General features: G+C 41.4%; 1 protein-coding gene across 3 annotated transcripts in view; it reads left to right on the forward strand.

The window, feature by feature from the left end:
- Nucleotides 1-13,001, forward strand: part of LOC115203860 (fibrinogen C domain-containing protein 1-like) — a 241,642-nt gene extending 228,641 nt beyond the window's left edge. For all 3 annotated transcript variants that reach the window (XM_029768909.1, XM_029768910.1, XM_029768911.1), the window contains 2 exons: nt 5,244-5,423; nt 12,720-13,001. In XM_029768909.1, coding sequence (XP_029624769.1) covers nt 5,244-5,423; nt 12,720-12,982 — 443 coding nt within the window. In that variant the 3' untranslated portion in view covers nt 12,983-13,001. The remainder of the gene's footprint in view (nt 1-5,243; nt 5,424-12,719) is intronic.
- The last annotated feature ends 3,935 nt before the right edge of the window (nt 13,002-16,936 follow it).

Here is a 16,936-nt window from a genome sequence, read left to right on the forward strand (position 1 = left end):
ATCTATGCCTCTATCTATTTTTAAAGCTATCTGTTACCAACAGATGCATATCTGTATTCCCAGTCATGTGAAATCCATAGATTAGGGCATGATTAATTTATTTCAATTGACTGATTTCTGAACTGTAACTTAGTAAAATCTTTGAAATTGTTACATGTTTTGTTTATATTTTTGTTCAGTGTGTATATATCAAGTACATGTAAGTACATGCACTGTACATCTGCAACAGTTTACTAACCACTGTGCTTCCAGCAATGCACTGTAAATTCTAAGAATACAGCATCTTGTACTGTTCCAGTAATATTCTGTAAATTTGTGTTATAGTAAAGGTCCTATAAATCTACAGTTATTCACTGTAAAAATTACAGGATTACATTTACAGTGTGTTTGACTTGACAATGAGTGACAAGTATATGGCAAAACATCACAAACAGATCTGGAACCAGGTTACATTGACACCTGTTGCTGCGTGAAATGTCAACCAAGCACCACAGTTGTGAACAGCTGTTCTCTTGCTTATTTAGGATATCTTATATTGTTTCTGCACTGCTACAGTATATAATATAAGCATTATTGCATATCTTCACTGTGACTTTAAACTATCAGAGGCTGTTCCCATTGCATACAGTTAAGTAATCATATCGGATCCGTGAAATCTCAAGACACAACATCGGTTTGAAGCTACACAGCCTGCGGAAAATCAAGCTTTACTTTCATTATTTCTCTTTCGAATATCTTTTCATCCTAAGATAACACCCGTAACCGTAGAATGTGTTTTGAACACCAAAGCTAGAGGCTGGTATGTACTAAGCTGCAGTCCCCCTCTGTTAGTCTATCGTCGCTGTAATGCAGTGTGCTTTTCACTGAAACAGCTCAGAGTGACTGGAGAACCCAGTTTGGTCAGGAGGGAGGCGTGTTCCTGTTCTGCTCTGTCTGTCAGTCTCTTTGATCTCAGGAGTGCAGAGCTCTGGCCTGGAAGCACCAACAGTCTACACACCACGGGAAACCAAGGATCAGGAGGGGGCAAGGATGTGTGGAAGGAGGAATGGCAACGCCCTCGCTCTGTCTTTGTCGCTCTCTCTCGCACTCTGTTTCACTCTCACACTCTCTTAATTAGAGTTCATTGTGAGACAGCCATGACATGCCTGAACTGAAACAGACTCACTGAGTGAGTCACTTCACAGCCTGTAATGTCAATCACTGGGTTTGTTTATTTTGAAATATTGAGTTTTCAATCTTGACTACAGAGTTGGAATGGAGTGAAATTGACCCATAGCCAGCTGAAGATTGTATGATCGGGACAAGATGAGTCTTTCGTATTGAGTTCCTGTCATGGGAGCTTCCAAACTCAGTGACTGGGTCGTGTCCATTCACACACACAAAACATTTGTGACTTGTTTCAGGAAACTAGGCATATGTTGCACGTCACTACTTCATATGAGAGGCATGTGAATTATATTAGCAAAAAAATATATATATCTAAATGCGTTTTTTGGCCTTCTGGAACATGTGAACTTTCATGTGCCTTAATACAAACGTGTATGCCATCTGCAAATACGAATACAATTGTTAAATTACAAGCGTAGTTGATTTAGCCATGGAAAAAGCCAGGAACCTTCCCCGCTAGCCATGATTGGCTGTGATAATGAATAGGCTGGAAATACAGAGAGATGAGTTCGGATTGGTCTGCCGTGTACCATCTTCTGTCTATAAAATGAGCTGCTCGTTATGTGTAGCAGTGGCGGTTAGTGCCGTTTAATGAGCATGACTTTATTTCTATTACAGCATATTGGATGACTCTCATTCATATTCCATTCCCCCAGTTCAATGTAACAGCGATAGGTTTAGGCTACTACATGATACTCAAATGTTCCCTATACCCATCATGAGGTTGCTACAACCTAGCCTATGAATTAAATTTTACAACGTAGGTGCACACAGGTTTCAATGCCGCTTGCACACTCTTGCCTGCTGTTTTTTTAATATATATATGTATATGTATATATAACGTTAGCAATGGAGAACAGCAAATGTGTTGCTACTGCTCTCAATAACATTGTTGCCCTGAATTTATTAAGGGTTATCGACAAAGGTCAGTAGGAAACAATTGTGATGGACTACTTTCTGGAGGACGATCGTGCCATGCTGACTCTCTCTGACTCTAAAAATTAATCAGACGTTAAGGAAATCCCTGATTTAGGTAAACACATTGTCATTGAACCAGACATTGTAGAGTCTTGATTACAGTGATGGGGAAGAAATGGCGATCATGAAGTTGACCAAGTTTTGAAATCAGTGGAATGCCTGGTGGAAGCAGAGTATGATAACGAGATTCATACAATTCTGTCATTTAATTGACTATGCAGAGGGAGTCGAAAAGAGAACACAGAAGGCTGTTGTATAAAACACCTGTCTCCGTATTACATCTTCAAACTAAGGGCAACCATGGCATCTGTGACAGAGAGGTAGAAAGATCTGATGATTGTTATGGCTTTGCACATGGTCAGTGTGAACCAGAGTGACTTGACACAACGGGCCATTCAAGCTGTACAAACAAAATGGAAATGACACAGGACGTCTTATTTAACAAAAGGGGTTGCAGTCTTCTGTGAAGTGTTCAACCATGTATACGGGTAAGAGTCTAGCTACATTTTCTGTGTAGTAATATTATCTCAGAAAGCCATTTGCATTGCTAGTTACTTGGTTAGCTTTAGCTTGCTATGACAATTGGTTGGTATTGCTAGTACTCTATGGATTTGGATTATGGTTAATTCCTTAGTTAGCTAGCTAGCTGCATGTCTAGACAAAAGACCCCAAGTTAAAGCATATTGTTAGCTAGCTAATGTTAGCTGTCAGGCTCGCTAGCTAACATTATGTGTACGATCTGTGTAGTAATATTATCTCAGAATGCCATTTCCATTGCTAGTTATAGCCTAATGTTAGCTAGCTAACTAACATTGAACCTAGTTGGTTAACTTTAGCTAGCTATGACAATCGTTTGGTATTGCTAGCACTCTATGGGTTGGGATTATGGTTCATTGTTTAGCTAGCTACATGTCTAAATAAAAGACTCCCCTTCGCCAGATGATTACATGACCCATCAAGTTGGAGGTGATTGCGGCCATCTGTTGTATAATAAAATATTTGAATCTGGAATTTGTCTTTCAGCATCAGTAGAACCCGCCTGACTCTCCTCCACCAGTCATACAAGGAGACTGGAGGATGGTACGGTGCTGGTGGAAAGCTATGGCTGGCAACAACACCTGACCCCAATACTTCAGGCCGTTGCCACAGATCAAGCAGTACCAGCACTTCAAGTGAATATCATTTTCATTGCATTGTATAAGGTTATTATTCTAATCTAAACTTGGGAGGTGAATTTATTTTATTTAAGGTCTTTATTTTTTGGTCTATTTTCCTGTTTTACAGCTTCGATGCTCTGGAGTCTGGTGTTGTTGTCACCAAGGAGCATTCAGACTCAGTCTGGACCAGGTTTCAGCTGCTGCACAATGCTGACGTCCTTCCTCCCATAGATGGTCTGCCTGTACAAGCACCACTTGGACTGGACACAACTAGACATGCGCATCTTTTTGAGAAGATCAGGGACTTTTACAACAAAGAGACCATGGATATCACATGCCCTGCACCAAAGTTAAGGGCAGGACAGAAACAGGCTCATATAGATTCCCTTGTTCATGCGTGGTGTGGATGGACCAGTTCATCAATGGGGGCGAGTTCCCAGTCATCCGGGCTTTCTGCAGTGCCTCTATGCACATTCACATGACTCTCTCCTAACACACACATGCCATATGTTGCTGCTGCTATTCATTTTTTTATCCTGATGCCCAGCCACTTTACCCCTGATTGTACGTACATAACTACCTCATCTAGCGCTGATATTGTTATTGATATTATTCTTGTACATGCTCTATATTATTTTGTTCTTTCTCTACTGGCGTTGACACTTTTTGTTCTTTTTTTATATTGACATTTTTTATTTTTGATATTGCTACTATGGAAATATGCAATTACCCATTTCATTGTACCGTTTACACCTTCTGTAGAGACCCTTCCACTTAGACACCTTCTGTATGCTGTGCATGTGACAAATAAACTTAGATTTTATTTGATATAGTGTGTTTAGCAGAGACGGTAATGTGAAGAACAACATGACCTGAACCAAAGTCATATTAGGATATAGGCTTATTGTAGGCTACTACTTTTACCACTTTTAGTCTTGAAATTTTTACTACACTACTCACTCTGTTTAGCACATGGCCACATGTGAATCCTTAAAGAAATGGGTGGGGCTAAGGCTTAAGAGGGTGTGAACGATTCTGAATGAGTGTAGACTAAGAAGAGCTCTCCAGTAGGTGTAATAAAACGCTTCAAGAGCCATTTTCTCAAAAGTGGGGTTACAAGTTTATCAACTTTCAAAGCAGAATTGCTTTCCCATTGTTCCTCAAATGCAGTGTATGATATAGAATTTTGTAGCTCTGAGTCTTTACTTTTATCCAATGTAAAAAAAACATAATTTAAACATGTAGCTTCATATGTCCAAATGGAGGCAGTCAGTCACATTTCGCCTGTCTCCAAAAGCAAAAACGCTTTTTCATGGTTTAGGGGTTAAGTTTAGGGCTGGGTTACAATTAGGATTAGGGTTAAGGGTAGGATTTAGGGTTAGGGGTGTGGGGTTAAGATTAGGGATAGGTTAAGGGTTAGGTTTACGGTTAGGGAAAATAGGATTTAGAATGGGAATCAATTATTTGGTCACCAAAAGGATAATAAAACAAACGTGTGTGTGTGTGTGTGTGTGCATGAGTGCATGCTCACGTTCGTGTATGTGTCCATCAGAGTGTGTGCTTTGTGAGGACTCGGGAGTGAGAGCAGTGCTGTTTTTTATGTTATGTGACAGACCATGGGTTAAAGCATCCAGACAGAGCAACCTGCTGCTCTGAGGGGACCTCTCACTTAGTGTAGCAGGTTGACTTCTGGGAACTGACTGGTGGGCAGGGACGTTAAGTGTGTTCTTGTTTTCCTTGAAGACACATGGCACAGTACGAAGCGGATGCTGCTCCTGAAATGAAATTACTTTGGTGTGGGTGTTGTCTCAAGGCAACAAGGGGTCTCTCTCGCCCAGGGAATGGCTCTGATCGGTCAACTCTAACTCTCTCCTTCCCTTCCTATTGCTCCTTCTTTGTCCTTCATTCTCTCTCTCTCTCTCTCTCTCTCTCTCTCTCTAGGGTTGAAGCAGATCCATGCTCTCTCCATCCAGGGCAACTATGAGTTGAGGATTGACCTGGAGGACTTTGACAACAGTACAGCCTATGCCCAGTATGGGATGTTTGGAGTTGGCCTGTTCTCTGTGGACCCTGATGATGATGGATATCCACTGACCGTTGGAGATTACTCCGGAAACGCAGGTACATATATCTGAATGACCAGTTCACTTTGTTAATCAATAAAGTATCAACCTAATGAACTCTCATCTTCAATGAACATTTTACATTTAAATTTGATTCAAATTATAGATTGGGTTGTTATAGACTGAGACACCGAGGTACCCAAAGCAAAGTTAAGCTGCACTTAAACACATATGTAGAAGCCCCAGTTTACTCATCAAATACGTATAACTCAACAATGCATTGACTGTCTATAGTAAAAACCGTTGTGTCCTCTGCAGTAGTTTATTGTTAAGTGCTGAGGGAAGGAGGGATGGAAGTGTTTGGTTTGGTCTCCACAGCGTGGACGGACAGGGAGAGAGAAACAAGGACAGACCGTATGCGTCTGCGTATATCTGTTCCCCAAACATCACATCTCAGCCGCAATCCCGTCACCGTGAATAAATTACTACCCAATTAATTACTGTGGTTGACCGGCAGCATAAACAAAACACTGCCAGATGCCTGTCACAACAAATAATCAATTTAAAGAACCTTTGGGGAGTGGAGTACTGAGAACTGAGCACACAGAGAGAGAAGAGGGACAGATGAGAGATGGAGCTATGGGAAGAGGGGGTTATAGAGGAGATGAGGGAGAGAGTGTTGTCACAAGCAGGTTTTGCAGAAAGAGAGAGTGTTGTGTAAATGGCTTGTACACAAATAAATAATGGTTATAAATAGTACCAGACAGGGGTTATTTGGCTTGTAACCATAGCAGAACCCTTTTTGGTGCTATATAGAACCTTTTTTGATGCTCTATAAATGACCATTAACATAGGTTCTATATAGCACCAAAAAAAGTGTTGTGCTATGGTTACAACCATTTTTGGGGCTACATGAAACCCTTTTTTTGTGGTTCTTTATAGAACCTTTGTTAATAATGATTGTATAAAGAATCCATCTCATTCTAAAAGGCTCTTTGTAGATCATTTTGAAGAACCATATGGGTTTTTTATTCTGGTCAGCCATATTATATTGTTAAAACTCCATATGTGTTGTTATTGTATTGACAAGTAATCAAGTAAGCTACCTTTGGAACAGCTGGGGGTCATTGAGTAGAGAATTGAGAACCACTGACTGATTTAGTCAACTGTTTTCAATTGACACAAGGCCATACGTGAGTCATTCACAAGACACCATCACTGGCGATAGCCAGATATAATATGTAATGGCATAACACAACACATTAGATAAACTGGACAATTAAATTATGACTAAAAGAGCAAAGAACCATTTTGTGAACTGTAAAGAACCATTGAAGAGCTTAAAGGGTTCTTTGAGCCATTATGGTTCCACATAGAACATCACCCTTCCCAAAGAACCCTTGAGGAACCCTAATGTTTTACAGTGTAATGCTTGTATCCGCTCTTCCTACCTCAAAACCACTAACCTTCGACTGACAACATGCCTATTGGACATTTGAATCCCACTGCAGCACACTAGCCTCTCCCTCCTTAGTACCACTGTTATTGTTATTATCACACACACACTCTCACTCACACATTTTCTCTGATCTGAGGAGTATCCTATGAAGCAGGTTTGAGGAGTTAGCGAGGTAACTTTGGTTAACTCTGAGTTCAACTCATGATAACTGGTCATACGAAAGTGGCTCACCTTTTAGCCAGGTACATTTCTATGGCTCTTTCAGAGCTAACCTTCTCCGGTGCAGGCTAACTCACGGCTAACTCCACTTACCCTGATTGAAATGACTGAGCCACGAGTTGAGCACCAATGAAATCAGATTCCCTTCCTCTTGCAAAGATTGCATCATCATCCCCTTCATTTGAGGAAGACAACTGATTAAATATTGTATTTATCAAAGTAAATATTTTTTATGTTACATGGTAATGACAGAATAGATTTTAAACTTTACACAGCATCCATAGGAGTGGGAAAAAAAGGTACTTGTGCATTGATAAGCACCCGAAAGACGGCATTAACAATAAGTAATCAAATAAAGACAGCACATTTTTTTATTTAAACTTTATTTGACAAGGCAAGTCAGTTAAGAACAAATTCTTATTTACAATGACAGCCTACCGGGAAACAGTGGGTTAACTGCCTTGTTCAGGGGTAGAACGACAGATTTTTACCTTGTCAGCTCAGGAATTCGATCCAGTAACACTTTCGGTTACTGTCCCAATGCTCTAACCTCTAGGCTACCTTTTCTTTCACATTGAATCCGGCACAAATGAAAATGTGGCACTGACTCGCCTATAGATTGATGTTTCAGAAATGTCTCAATGAAGAGCTTGGTGTTCGACGAGCCATCCCGTCCCCGAAAACTGTCAGACTGGCCAATAGCTTCTTCCTCTCGACCATCAGGCTGCTGAATAGCCACTAAGCAGCTATCTGCTCCCCCTGTCCCCCACCTGCCACCTGGACTTACCCACACACCAGGGTGTCACCAGTGTTTTATGTTCATGTTAGCTCTAGTGTTATTGACATGCACACGCAGTTACAAGCCTGTTAGAGTTAGCGGCAGGTGGACAAACAATATCCACCGTCGTAATACGGATAAAGCCTGAGCTGGAATGTGAAGCTAACTGAAGCTGATTAGCTTTAGAAAACCCTGAGTAGATCTAGCTTGCATCGTAGGATACCCCTCTGTTCTCAGTGGACAGGTGGTCATTGCGGCTGGAAGCAGCTGGACTCTAACAGTGTTCAGTGGAGCCACCTTGTCCCATCCACTTCCCTTCAGCCAGACAAGGTTACACTGAGTGGACTGCAAATGACACGCTAAGTGCTGCTAGCCTGGTTCCTCTCTCTCTCCCATTGTTTCGTATTATCCGGCAACCATTATCACGTTGTCACATTGGGTTGGGGTTAAATGCTTTTATCTTTTTTTTTAAATGTTTCTGTGTGAATGCTGAAACGCGCCCAGTCGGAACTGGTGGCGCTGCGAGTTACTGTGGAAAAATGGAATTGGAGGGAGTGGAGTGGTGATGTGGCCACACCCTGCCTGGGCAATTAATGGATTTAGTTGCCCTGATGAGATGCTAGAGAACACTTCACCGCTGGAGAGGAGTGTTTTCCTCTACTTTGTGAGGCATTATTTTATAAAACGCTCATCCCTCTATCCCCCTCTGGTCACAGACACACCATGAAGAATTACAGAAAGGTTGAGAGAGGGAGCGAGGGAAAGAGAGGGATTTTGCTCATCAAAAGCCTGAAGAGTTTAGACACAAAATACATAATTCTTTGAAATCGTTGATTTTTGTGGGACAGAATGACATCACTCAACATCCCCATGTGTAGTGCCACTGACAGTAAGCCAACTATGGAACGCCGTTTGGGTCTTTGCGTGTCAAAACAGGTACACGTCAAATAATACTATTTGACTCATCAAATAAGCTTTTAATTTGACATGGCAAATAACAAAAATTATATTATAGAATGTTGTTGTGCTGAATTTGCACGTTGTGTTTACAATACCGCATTGGTAATAAGGCATTATTTGTTCGACCGAATGGGAAAATGTCTGTGTGAAATAAGAGCAGGATCAAAAATGTTTGCAAATATCTTTGATGCAGATGTTATTACAAACTTTAGCTTGGTACCATCCTAGCTAGCACCAATGCAACCAGCCTGAAAACAACGACCAGTAGAAACTCCAGTCATTTTCAAAATTCTTAGCAATGATTTAGGTCCGATGTGAGTAAATATTAGCTAGGTAGCCACTTGTTGTTCTCCTATTGAAATCGAACTGCAGTTTATGAAAATAACTTGCTGTGCAGCTACTTAACCCTGTTGCCCAAAGCTAACATTATAAGCAGCCAGCTAGCTTCATCTGGCTAGTGAGGTTTGACGGACCGGGTTATGTGTTCTGAAGCTAGCCACAATATGGACTAGCCACAATAGTGGAATTTGCGGTTCGCTTTCAAAATAAAACTCACTCTTTGAAAGTGACACAAATGGTTACAATTGGTGCAATCATGCCATATTTAGACTAGATAATGTTAAACAAGGTTGGAGTGTTGGAATGTGGAGCATTGGGGTATCAGTCTACTCTGTTAGAGCCACAGAACACAACTGTGAAGAGTTTACACAAATATTAGCATCGTAGCTCTTATTGCTGGACCATGGCTGTGGGAAATCACCTCCCCAATGAGCCTATTGTGCGTATTGACATTCATATTGCACTGTACAGCCTTCAAATCAAATCAAATTGTATTTGTCACTTGCACTGAATACAACAGGTGTAGACCTTACAGTGAAATGCTTACTTACAAGCCCTTAACCAACAATGCAGTTTTAAGAAAAATACCTTACCTAAGGACTTGGGATCAATGAAATGGGATATCAGTCTGCTCAGTACCCAAGTGAAATAAGTATGCCCCCAATGCCATTCTAATGTCTAATGCATCCACAGAGTGATTTCAACAGATGTTTGTAAAATTAACTAATTGTCTTTTGTTGAATTTATATAACAACATTCCAACCTCGTTTAGCATGATCTATTCTATTATGTCACTATTTGCATTCGTTTGAATCCCTTTTAATTAGAGACTTTTATTTTGAAGGTGAACCGCAAATTCAACCATTGTGGCTAACCCTTATTGTGTCTAGCTTCACATAGGTGGGTCCGACCATCATTAATCAAATAACAGTTTTATAAATGTGGGGTATTTTAGATTATGACACCTAGCTAGATAGTATAGCTAACTAGTATAGCTAACTATAGCTACTGAAACAGATTATGTTGTTTCGCTATGTTTTTGGGGAAAAACATTGTTTGCATCCATCAGCTAGCTAGCTTTTTTTTATGACCAGCACTGTCCCAGAGCTTGGGGAAGTATGTCTGTGTTCAAGTGAAGGAGCGGCAGATGCGCGAGACAAAACTTTGCCAGCATCATAGCATACGTATCGATGAATGCTATGACATGAAATACAAGTAATGGTGTAATCAATGTGTAATAACTACGTAAAAAAAAACATGTTAAAACCTCTCTGGGGATGTGGGACGCTAGCCAACAGCCAGTGAAATAGCAGGGCGCCAAATTCAAAACAACAAAAATCTCATAATTCAAATTTCTCAAACATACAACTATTATATCCCATTTTAAAGATACACTTCTCGTTAATCCAATCACAGTGTCCGATTTCAAAAAGGCTTTAAGGTGAAAGCATAACATTAGATTATGTTAGGACAGCGCCTAGACAAGAAAACCACACAGCCATTTTCCAAGCAAGGAGAGGTGTCACAAAAACCAGAAATACAGCTAAAATTAATCACTAACCTTTGATGATCTTCATCAGATGGCACTCATAGGACTTCATGTTACACAATACATGTATGTTTCTCTCGATAAAGTTCATATTTATATCCAAAAAAAACATTTTACATTGGCGTGTAATGTTCTGAAATGTTTTGCCTCCCAAAACTTCCGGTGAATAAGCACATCAATTTACAGAAATACTCATCATAAACGTTGATAAAATATACAACTGTTATTCAAAGAATTACAGATAAACTTCTCCTTAATGCAACCGCTGTGTCAGATTTCAAAAAAGCTTTACGGCGAAAGCAAACTTTGCAATAATCTGAGTACAGCACTCAGACATCAAAACAAGCCATACAGATACCCGCCATTTTGGATTCAACAGAAGTCACAAATAACATAAATATTAACTTACCTTTAATGATCTTCATCGGAATGCACTCCCAGGCATCCCAGTTCCACAATAAATGTAAGTTTTTTTCGATAAAGTTCATCTTTATGTCCAAATACCTCCATTTGTTCGCGCGTTCAGTCGAGTAATCCAAATGCAGTAAGTTGAGACGAAAAGTCAAAAAAGTTATATTACAATTTGTAGAAACATGTCAAACGATGTATAGAATCAATCTTTAGGATGTTTTTATCATAAATCTTCCATAATATTCCAACTGGACGATTCCTTTCTTTCGTCTTCAGAAATGAAAAGGAACACACCTAACTCTCATGGGTGTGAGCGCGATTGAGTTCATGTCATTTTCTCAGTCATCTAACGCCATATGCTCTTATTCTCTCCCCATTCACAGTAGAAGCATGAAACAACATTCTAAAGACTGTTGACATCTAGTGGAAGCCTTAGGAAGTGCAAAATGACCCCACAGACACTGTGTATTAGATAGGCAATCACTTGAAAAACTACAAACCTCAGATTTCCACACTTCCTGGTTGGATTTTTTCTCAGGTTTTTGCCTGCCATATGGGTTCTGTTATACTCACAGACATCATTCAAACAGCTTTGGAAACTTCAGAGTGTTTTCTATCCAAATCTACTAATAATATGCATATCCTACCTTCTGGGCCTGAGTAGCAGGCAGTATAGTACGGGCACGCTTTTCATCCAGATGTCAAAATACTGCCCCCTACCCAAGAGAGGATAAATTATTATCTGATGTGCAGTCATATCCAGGTCTTGATTGGTCAACAAGCTTATTTTCCGTGTCAAATAGTATTATTTGACCTGTATCTTATTTTACACGCAAAGACCCAAATGGCGTTCCATAGCCAACCACCCAAGTGTGACATTCAGCTCAAAGCCGTAGCCTATAGCTAGCAGTGTCCCGTGTACCTCTCTTTAATTCTGTTTCTGTAAATGCTCGCAGAGTATTTTTAGATCCTGCTGAGGCTTCAAAGCTCCTTTTTAAGTGTGTGTGTGTGTGTGTGTGTGTGTGTGTGTGTGTGTGCACGATGTGACAGTTGTGCGCTCATCGGATCGTTAGGGAGGCGATGGTAAAAGCAGAAGGATAAAAAGGTCAGTATAGAGCCCTTTGATAAATGAACCACAAAGTGTTGTAACCCTGTGGTTTGTGTAATGAGGACTGATCTTTAGAGAGGAGAGGAGGCCTCTCTCTGATCTCACGTCATTTATGGAAATGATTGATTGTTCCTTAGTCATTTGGAAATGAATTAGGAATGCAGTGGTGCTCTGGAACTGTCTGATGTAAGAGGGCCCTGGTGAAAGACATTGGTTTAGCCAGGAAAGACAAATCAAAGCACTGAAGATTTGGAATCAATTGTATTTCTCTCTAAAGCCTCTTCTATCGCTCAACCTCTCTTAATTATCTATTTCTCCTTTCTTGTCTCCCAATCTATCCCCTATTTCTCCTCTGTTCACCCTTGTCCATTTCATTTGACTGTGTGGGTGTGTGTGTGTGCTTGTGCGTGCATTCGTGTGTATGCGTGCATGTTTGTGTAAATATGATGCATGTGCGTTTGTACATGAATGTAACATGAATGTGTTTTCCACCCATCCAACCCCCCCCACACCCCCACCCCACCCACACAGGCGATGCTCTGCTAAAGCACAACGGAATGAAGTTCACCACCAAAGACAAGGACAACGACCACTCGGAGAACAACTGTGCCTCCTTCTACCACGGTGCCTGGTGGTACCGTAACTGCCACACGTCTAACCTGAATGGACAGTATCTCCGCGGGCAGCACACCTCCTATGCCGACGGCATCGAGTGGTCCACCTGGACCGGCTGGCAGTACTCCCTCAAGTTCTCCGAGATGAAGATACGGCCCACTCGCGACGAGAGCAAATGAGAAAAATTAGGGAATAAAAGAAGAAAAGGAGAGGAAAGGAATTTGAAGGAAGAAGGTGCTCATAAGAATAAATATAAAACCCCACACTCAAAAAGACAGCTATAGGCTGTAGTTCTTGTTCAGCTATTGTTTGCTGACTGACTAAAAGGACATCTTTGATTGGTTTACTACTATTCTCTACTTTTTTCTGTGGAACCCTTTCCCCTTTCCCTTTCCCCCACTTGCTGTGCCCTCTGCTAATCCCTCGTCGCTCGTTGCGTATTAGTGTTGTGCTGAGGTTTTTCGTGCCCCCCACCCCCATTATCCTTATCCTTTATCACTATCATTAGGAGATTTGTTGCCAATGATTTTGAGTGTTTCCTTCCTGACAACGACCACACCGCAACACGAAATGAATCTGACTCACTCTTACTTCACAGGAGTTTGGTGGCACCTTAATTGGGGAGAACAGGCTTGTGGTAATGACTGGAGCGGAGTCAGTGGAATGGTCTCAAAAACCATGTGTTTGATGCCATTCCATTTGCGCCATTCCAACCATTATTATGAGCCGTTCTCCCCTCAGCAGCCTCCACCGTCTTACTTACATCTCTCTTTCTCGCTCCATCTCCGCTCGTTATTTATATCTAGTCATCAATCAATTATCTGTCTTTTCTATCTGAGCCTTGACCTTGACCTCTCTCCTGTGATAGTTGCGCCCTGTAGCCAGTAGTACTATTCCCACAGTCCTTTACTGTGTTGTTTCCAGTCAGCGAAGTGTGGCGTTACCGTGTGACCTTTGAACAAGTGGCTGAGTCAGAACAGGAGATGTGACATTACAGTTAGAACACACACACACACACACACACACACACACACACACACACACACACACACACACACACACACACACACACACACACACACACACACACACACACACACACACACACACACACACACACACACACACACACACACACACACACACATACAAAAACCTCTGTCCCCTGAAGCTACAGTATTACCATGACACAGCAAAACTCAGTCTGTCACCCAAAGGGCCCTGGCTGTATTGGCCTTCCAGTTACAAGACATGCTAAAATGGCACAACCCACAGTACCTCACCACCCACGATACTGCTTAAGCATCCCTTTATTAAATATATACTCTGTGGGAATAAAAAGACAATGGAATGGGAATGGTGTAGAGGGAACGGTTGAAATAGAAGGAGAGAGAGCTAGACATATCAAACAGAGGGGTGAGAAGGGAATTACTAAATGAAAAGGGGAATAAGACAGACTGTGTGAGAAAAAAAGAAGGAGGAGATCAAATAGAGGGGTGAGGGAGCGACCGACAGAGAGAGAGGAGGGGGTGGATGGAGATCAAATGGAGGGGCGAGGGAGAAGGGTAAATGAGAGGGAGCAGATATCATTAATCTGACTGAGGCCATTAGGGAGCATATTGAGCACTTTGTCTGATCAGCCTGCCAGCTGATCACCAGCCAAGTTACTGCTACGACAGAGCCCCAGACGTTAACTCCTCAGTGTTTGTGTGGACGTGTTTAACTATTCTTGTGGGGACCAGAAGTACCCACAAGAATAGTAAACGGAACATATTTGACCAACTGGGGAGATTTTGTTAGTCCCCACGAGGTCAAATGCTATTTCTACGGGGTTTAGGGTTAAGGTTGGAATTAGTGTTAAGGTTAGAATTACGTCAAGGTTTAGGAGCTAGGATTAGTTTTATGGTTAGGAGCTAGAGTTAGGTTAAGGGTTAGGGTTAAGGTTAGGTTTTTGTGTTAAGGTTAGGGTTAAGGTTAGGGTAAGGGTAAGACTATTGGAGCTCCCAGTCAGACAGATAGACAACCTATGTAAATGTGATAAGGGTTATCATGTTCCCATTGGTAGTAAGTGAATGTAGCAGACAGAAGGATGGAAAAGAGAGGGAAGAGAGTGTGGTGAAGTTGCAAGGTGACCCTTGGGGCCAACAGCAGAAAGAAAGAAAGAAAGAAAGAAAGAAAGAAAGAAAGAAAGAAAGAAAGAAAGAAAGAGGTTCAGCCACCTTCCAGAGACAGGAGTGACATGACAAGAGAGTAAAATCTGTTTTTCATCTCTTCCTTTAGGAAAGTAAAGGTTGTTTTAGCCTTTACCCCCACGGTCACAATATTAAATAGTCCCCTACTCCCCTGAGCATTTTAACTCTACGCCTGTGTTTTTGCAATCAGCTGTAACCGGTAGAACCTGTCTAACCCATCGATGTACACATACACACATTATGTCTCTCCTCTTTTATGTTCTATTTCATCCATATCTCATGTAAGAAAATGTCCATCCCCACTCTCCTCTCTCTGTTTCTCCGTCTCCCCTCTCTCCCCTTCTCCCCATCTTCTGTAATCCACCCATGTCTAGCTGAATGTCTAGGTTTTCTGCTAGGGTGACGCAGGCTCTTTTCTTCTGGCTCTAGCAGAGAAACTGTTGATGTAAAATACAGTTTGCTGCTATCGACCGATCCCTCAACCTGGATTTTCTTTCTTAATAGCTCAAAAACATGTCGTGAATGACGACAACAAAAAATATGTTTGTCTGTACAGTATTATAAAAAAGAAAAAAACACAGTAAGAGAAGTTTTGCTAATTCGTGGGGATGAAATTGTGCAATTCTGAATATTTTTAAATTTGGTGTATCAACCGTTTTTTTTCTCTTCATTTTTTGGTTTTGTTATGGATTTTCTTAGATGTACTGAAAGCTTTAAAGATATGTGTAGATTTATTGTACAGTGTGTATGACTTTTAGAGCATGTCCAACTGTTTTCATGCTATGCCAAAAGACAAAAGATAACTCAAGCACACAGACTTTACACATCTTTACACAAGTCAAAAGAAGAAGAAAAACTAATCTAGAACCGGTACTTCTCCTCATTTACCTGTCTGGGCACCAAGGGAAGTGTGGCCAGCTATACTTTTTGGGGAGGAGCAAGTGGGAAGAGGAGGGGCTTAGTAAAGCACATGAGGACATATCCACTTTGATCAACTGCAGAAATTAATCTTTACTGAAGTGATAACAATGGCACATCTGGTGGCTCTGCTTTCTCATTTCGACATTGTGTTGTGGGACACCTTTGATCTATTCAGACATTTTGGCTCTACCGGACATACTGGTTCTATGGGATGCACCAGCTCTGGAGGACATGTTTGATCTGCCCTGGCTGCCAATGGACAAACAGGCATTACAGTGAGCATTGCTCCTCAGACACTGGATGGGCTGTGTGTTTTGGATGGGCTGGTGCTTGGATCCTTCTTCCACTACAGGGCAGTCTATTGACTGCAGTATCGGCAGAGCCTCGGCTCTATGCAGGCAACCATCCACAAAAACCTGCTCAGACTCAGTCAGAGTCATTAATGCTCACTGTAATGTCAGCTCAGCTCTCCGGGAGTCCCGTGGTGGTAACACTGTGTCAGGACTCTGACCACATCTACAGTCTGCCTCTTGTACCGCTACCCAGCGCTGCAGCTAAACATCAAAGAACCAACTGTACGCACAGCAACCACACGTTATCAACACTAATCATGTTACCATGGAAACAGAATTACATGGGAGATTTTGATGTTGAAATTTTGTGTCGGGTTAGAATTAGTAGTGATTTAGACGTGCATTATGATTTCAAATGTGGTTGGTGCCGAATTGAAGTGGTGAAACTTGTAAAGCTGAAGTTTAATGAGGTACAGGAATGAGTCAGACGGATATCGTGATGTGACTGGCTGACTTAGATTACATGGATTCCTCTTTCTGTGTGTCTGACTGCGTTTAGACAGGCAGCTAAATTTGCATATTTTTTTCCACTAAATGGCCTTTTGACCAATCACATGAGATCTTTTCACATCAGCTTTTTTCAGAGCTGATCCAATTGGCCAAAGGACCAATTAGTGAAAAACTATCAGAATTGGTCTGCCTATCTATACGCAGACTCTGTATGTGT

This window comes from Salmo trutta, chromosome 12 (genome assembly GCF_901001165.1).
Source record: "Salmo trutta chromosome 12, fSalTru1.1, whole genome shotgun sequence".
In the NCBI taxonomy this organism is placed as follows: domain Eukaryota; kingdom Metazoa; phylum Chordata; class Actinopteri; order Salmoniformes; family Salmonidae; genus Salmo; species Salmo trutta.